The sequence below is a fragment of the Sorghum bicolor genome, chromosome 10, assembly GCF_000003195.3.
Source record: "Sorghum bicolor cultivar BTx623 chromosome 10, Sorghum_bicolor_NCBIv3, whole genome shotgun sequence".
Classification (NCBI taxonomy): Eukaryota; Viridiplantae; Streptophyta; class Magnoliopsida; order Poales; family Poaceae; genus Sorghum; species Sorghum bicolor.
This window is the reverse complement of record NC_012879.2, coordinates 10,184,977-10,186,462: the sequence shown is the minus strand read 5'-3', so window position 1 is coordinate 10,186,462 and position 1,486 is coordinate 10,184,977. Positions and strand designations below refer to the sequence as shown.

Here is a 1,486-nt window from a genome sequence, read left to right as displayed (position 1 = left end):
CTGAATTTTCAAATCCCCCGGCAAAATCGAAATTTTCCCCAATCTTCCGTCGCACGGCGCGCCTCCTGTCTTCTCCCTCCGCCGTCCGCCCCACCCTTATCCTTTCCTCCCGCGCCCCCGCCTCCTTCCCTTGCAAGCCAGCGCCAACGCCGTTCCACTACAATTCAAAATCTGCGCTCCAATTCCCCCACCATCCCTATAAATCCCCCGCCTCCCTGCTCTCCTCCGTAACCCAATCCAAACCCCCCCAAATTCCCCACTAGCGAAATCATACCCCAATCCTCCGACGATGCCTGCCGCGCCGACGCTTGTGCCCCCATGCGACGCGGAGGAGCCGCTGCTGGCCGAGTCCTCCGACCGCTTCTCCATGTTCCCGATCCGCTTCCCGCAGATCTGGGAGTTCTACAAGAAGGCGGTGGCGTCCTTCTGGACGGCGGAGGAGGTTGACCTCTCCTCCGACGCCCGGCACTGGGACGAGGCGCTGTCCCCCGACGAGCGCCACTTCATCTCCCACGTGCTCGCCTTCTTCGCCGCCTCCGACGGCATCGTGCTCGAGAACCTCGCCTCCCGCTTCATGTCCGACGTGCAGGTCGCCGAGGCGCGGGCCTTCTACGGCTTCCAGATCGCCATCGAGAACATCCACTCGGAGATGTACTCGCTGCTGCTCGAGACCTACATCCGCGACGACGCCGAGAAGGACCGCCTGTTCCGCGCCATCGACACCGTGCCCGCGGTCCGCCGCAAGGCCGACTGGGCCATGCGCTGGATCGACGGCGGGGAGCGCTTCGCCGAGCGCCTCGTCGCCTTCGCCTGCGTCGAGGGCATCTTCTTCTCGGGCTCCTTCTGCGCCATCTTCTGGCTCAAGAAGCGCGGGCTCATGCCGGGCCTCACCTTCTCCAACGAGCTCATCTCCCGCGACGAGGGCCTGCACTGCGATTTCGCCTGCCTCCTCTACGAGCTCCTCCGCAGCAAGCTCGACGAGGCCCGCGTCCGCGAGATTGTCGCCGATGCCGTCGACATCGAGCGCGAGTTCGTCTGCGACGCGCTCCCCGTCGCGCTCGTCGGCATGAACGGCGGCCTCATGAGCCAGTACATCGAGTTCGTGGCCGACCGCCTGCTCATGGCGCTCGGGTGCAAGAAGATGTACAACGCGACCAACCCCTTCGACTGGATGGAGCTCATCTCGCTGCAGGGGAAGACCAACTTCTTCGAGAAGCGCGTCGGTGACTACCAGAAGGCCTCCGTCATGAACAGCCTCAACGGCAGCGCCGCCGCCAACCACGTCTTCAGCATCGATGAGGACTTCTGAGTTGGTGCGCGTAATCTATTCCGCCGATAATCGTAGTATTTGCTTATCATTAGTTCTTGTAGGTGTGATACATGTACTCCGAGCCGCGTGGTGCTGTTTTATTTTCTGTGTTACTGGTTCTTGCTCCTGATGTAATGTATAATCAATCAATTTCCCGGTACACCGGCGTGTTCTTAA

General features: G+C 61.6%; 1 protein-coding gene across 1 annotated transcript; it reads left to right on the top strand.

The window, feature by feature from the left end:
* LOC8065749 (ribonucleoside-diphosphate reductase small chain) lies at window positions 1-1,486 on the top strand. The gene has a single exon (XM_002438139.2). The coding sequence runs from the start codon at window positions 290-292 to the stop codon at window positions 1,307-1,309; it is 1,020 nt and encodes a 339-aa protein (XP_002438184.1). The 5' UTR covers window positions 1-289; the 3' UTR covers window positions 1,310-1,486.